Source organism: Meriones unguiculatus, chromosome 5 (genome assembly GCF_030254825.1).
Source record: "Meriones unguiculatus strain TT.TT164.6M chromosome 5, Bangor_MerUng_6.1, whole genome shotgun sequence".
NCBI classification, from domain to species: domain Eukaryota; kingdom Metazoa; phylum Chordata; class Mammalia; order Rodentia; family Muridae; genus Meriones; species Meriones unguiculatus.
This window is the reverse complement of record NC_083353.1, coordinates 17,114,154-17,118,270: the sequence shown is the minus strand read 5'-3', so window position 1 is coordinate 17,118,270 and position 4,117 is coordinate 17,114,154. Positions and strand designations below refer to the sequence as shown.

The window sequence follows — 4,117 nt, the reverse complement described above, 5'->3', positions numbered from 1 at the left end:
TTCCAGAAATCCCAGATGTTTCCTGAATCCCTTTCCTGAATGCCTCCTGACAGAAAAAAAAAGAAATAGCAGGAAAGGGAAAGCAAAATTGAAGGTTAGTGCATATGGTCAAAATACATGTTATATTGGAAAGACATGGCTTTCATGAAATTGTGGTCAATGAATTAACACCCATAAAAGACTTTAGGGGACAGCAAGATAATTCATATGGCAAAGAAACTTTCAAACCTGAGTTTGAACCCCAGAAACAAAATGGAAAAAAAGAGTCAGGTCTAAATTGTTCTCTGACCTCCACAAATACGCCATGTCACATGTGCACTTATAAATATGCACACACAGACACACTAATGCACACTCACATGCAAGCAGACAAACGTAAAAAACTAAGGTGTAATAAAAATTTAAAGGGTTTATGGAAAGTAAAAGAAAGAGCAGCAGATATGGGCACCACGAAGGAAGGTTGGAAAGAAGAAAGGAGGTAAGGAAGAAAGAAAGGAAGGTAGGGACATACTATATAATCTAGAAAAACCAAGAACATACCCTTTCCTAGAGCCTCCAAATTGAAATCAAGTTTTCCATCACCATTGCTATGTTGGGTATCAGAACTCCAATACTGTAAATTGAAAAATCCCTTACATTGAAGTAGCAGAGTTTGTAGTGCTGTGTTAGAGAAGGAACACAAAGATAATACTGAGTTCTTTTTTGCATTTTCATATAAAGGTTATGGGTTGGCTCTTTGTTCACCTCCACCTGAGGGAGGAGCGCCTTAAAAATTCACAGAGGAAGACAAAGAAGCCAGTCCTGATGAGACCTGATAGATTAGGGTCAGATGGAAGGGGAGGAGAACCTCCCCTATCATTGTACTGGGAAAGGGGCATAGGAGAAGAAGAGGGAGGAAGGGTGGGATTGGAAGGGCAGGGAGCTACAGCTGAGATACAAAGTGAATAAACTGTAATTAATACAAAAATTTGAAAGAATACAGCAAAAGAATCATTGAACCCATAATTTAATATAGGGCTCTGCAAACCTTCTCATCATGTTTTCAGTCACACCTGCTATCACACAGAAGGGGAAGTGTGCAGGGCCAGGGCTGTGTGTGGTGCAGGCAACTGGTGAGACTCTCAAGGAGGTTTCTGTTGGAGGCTGAAACACTGTGGGAGGTGCACTAATACCCTGCTGACAGTAATAAACTGCCAGGTCTTCAGCCTGCACACTGCTGATGCTGAGAGTGTAATCTGTCCCAGATCCACTGCCTGTGAAGCGATCGGGGACCCCAGTGTGCCGAATGGATGCCCAGTAGATCAGCAGCTTAGGTGATTTCCCTGGTTTCTGCTGGTACCAGGACAATAAGTTCTTTTGGTTGCCAATGTAATAAAGACTCTGACTGGACCTGCAGCTGACGGAGACCTTCTCTCCCTCTGACACAGCCAGGGAGGATGGAGACTGAGTCATCACAATGTCTGCACAGGCACCTGCAATCAGGAACACACAATGAACATGAATATAGACACAAACACAGATTGTAAAACAGGTGAAATTTGTCATTTAACATATTTTTTACTATCATCTTGTCAAAGTTTTATTATGTAAGAAATACTGAGCATGGCATACTCATAAGTTTTTTGTCTACAAAGAAGTAACTCTGCAAAGATTATAATGTTTTGAGTTTCTCACCAGACACCCAAAGCAGCAGGGATATGAGGACTTGGGTCTGTGACTTCATCTTGCTCCCCTGCTGTCTGATGCAGTTCAGTTCTCACTGCAAAGGCCTGGTTTATAAATTCTCAGCAGCTGGGCTGGGTTGTAGGGACCTATGCAAAGCAGTCAGCAAATACAAAAGCAAATGCCTCTACAGTGCTTGTGAGTGTAGCTGGTGTCAAGCAACAGTCAAAAATAGTATTAGGGGAAGCATGAGCAATCACTGAAAAAGATTGACTTACAGCTCTTAAACAGAAAAGTACTAGGTGCTCTAACGGCAGATATGGGTTAATTTAAAATCCAAGACATTTAAATCAATTGACTTTTGTAAAAACATTAGTAGAGGTATCTCAGATTGACAGTTTTTGGAAAATGAGAGTAGATGTTAAAAAAATCACAACAACAACAACAGAAACATAGTAAGAAAACATGACATAAAAGAAAGAAGAAAACAGAAGAAAAAAATGAAAGGAAGAAAGAGAATTGAGGCTAAATGTGCTTAATACTACTCATCTCCAAAGCCATTATTATACTGAAGACAGAGAGTAGGGCCTTAGACATTTGACCTCTGGTTTCTTAGATAAACTAGGGGACTAAGTTGTGTAGAGCTACCCAGAATTAACTTTGTGGATATCCTGGTGGAAATTAATTTAAGACTGAGATCAGAGGAACTTGAATCTCAAAGGAAAGGAAATCCAGCAAAAACTAACAAGTATCTTCCCACAACTTTAGAAAAATGAAAGAGGGGCTCTAAATCTGGAGATATGAAAAAGGAAAAAAATAGATTTTTCATGAAGTCATTGCTATAGACCAACACTGCCATGAGTTTTTATTCAGGAAATAAAAATGCTTCTGTAATTTAGAAATTAGCTGTGTTGAAACTGGCTTAAGATTTGACTTCCTGAACAGTGGGTCTCTCTAGAAGGGGACACAGCCGCCCTAATCTAAATAATAATTTTATAGAAACCAATAGAACACTGCATCAGCAATTGCTACTATATAAATGGTGAAAAAGAAAAGTTTGTATAGGTATAAAAAATCAATAGCGATAAGAGAAATCACAGAGTCTGCCAGGACTTCATATTATGGAACTCTGAAAATATATTTAAGAAGTAAATTGTAAAGCCAGAATTATGTGTAAAATATAAAAGAAAAAAAATAAATCAAATATCATGGCAGGGAGTGGAGATCCACCTCCCAGAACTGAAGAGACAAAAGCAGGAGACTAATGATTTTGAGTCCAGCCTCGGAAACATACCAATTTCTGGGCCAATCTAATCTATACTTGGAGGCAGTCTCTCAAAAACCTGTATCATTAATCACCTGGTTACAATGCAGCTCATGGCATTATCTACCCCACACAAATTATTTATCTTATGTTAATGTTTCACCACAATATTATTGAAAAATAATATTTTAATGTTTCACCACAATTATTATTGGAAAATAAATAATCATTTATCCAATATGCATTTCCTTCTATTTTGAATTAAATATATAATTTTATACATCTACTTCTCAGGTATAAAACTTTAAATAATTTCTGATAGGCACATGCATATCTCCTCTGTAAATCGCTAACACAAGATCCTATGAGAGAGGTAGACTGTATGCAGAGACAGGAAGTTCCTAATCTCAGGGTCTAGACTGTGACAGACAAGGAGCTCTGCTTCAGTATCTACCAAGTTGTCATATGCCTTTGATCTTCACAAAGCTTTACACTTCTCCTTGTGACAGCAGCAGTGAACTCAGACTCTGCTCTCATGAGTTTAACAGCTGTTCTATCAGATTGGAAAAATGGAGACAGGGATCTTACATATCCGAAGATTCCATGGGCTTCTCACAGTATGCCAGGGGAGAGTATGCAGTCTAAAGAGATAAAAGTTTCAAATTATATTATACATAATATAAAAGGCCCAACAGTCCTTAGTTACTTATCAAGTTTTCAGAGTATGTCCTGGTGGATTAGATTCTATTGCTACTGATTAGAAATGGACTATAAACCTGTTATCTTAACAAAATACTGATCAATATGATTTCACCCTTGTAATCAGGAATTCTGAAGTTGATGTCCTTCAGCTCCTGGAACACAGCACCCTCTTTCATGGACACCACTGTGGATGGAGAACCAGGGAATATCAGTCTCAGATGCAAATTATCTTGAGACAGTACAAGGCTGAACTCAGCTTTTCTGTTCCAGCATTTAGAATCTTTTATTCTCTGAATGCATGGCTATATCTACCCCACAGTATCAGTAACCCAGATAAAAAATTGACATAATATTCTTAGTTAAAATCAGCAGCGTGGTACCGAGGATACAAAAGTTTATTCCTGCATTCCAGGATTAGGAGGTCACTATACAGAGTGACAGCCATAGACAAAAACTGTTCTGCATAGTGATTCCTCAAGATCCAGCTAT

The 4,117-nt window shown here is 38.4% G+C and overlaps 1 gene segment (V, D, J or C); it reads right to left on the bottom strand.

Moving 5' to 3' along the window:
* Positions 1-990: 990 nt before the first annotated feature.
* LOC110543194 (immunoglobulin kappa variable 4-1-like) lies at positions 991-1,736 on the bottom strand. The segment is given in 2 exon segments: positions 991-1,472; positions 1,675-1,736. Coding segments are annotated over 2 exon segments (531 nt in total).
* Between the last annotated feature and the right edge of the window lie 2,381 nt (positions 1,737-4,117).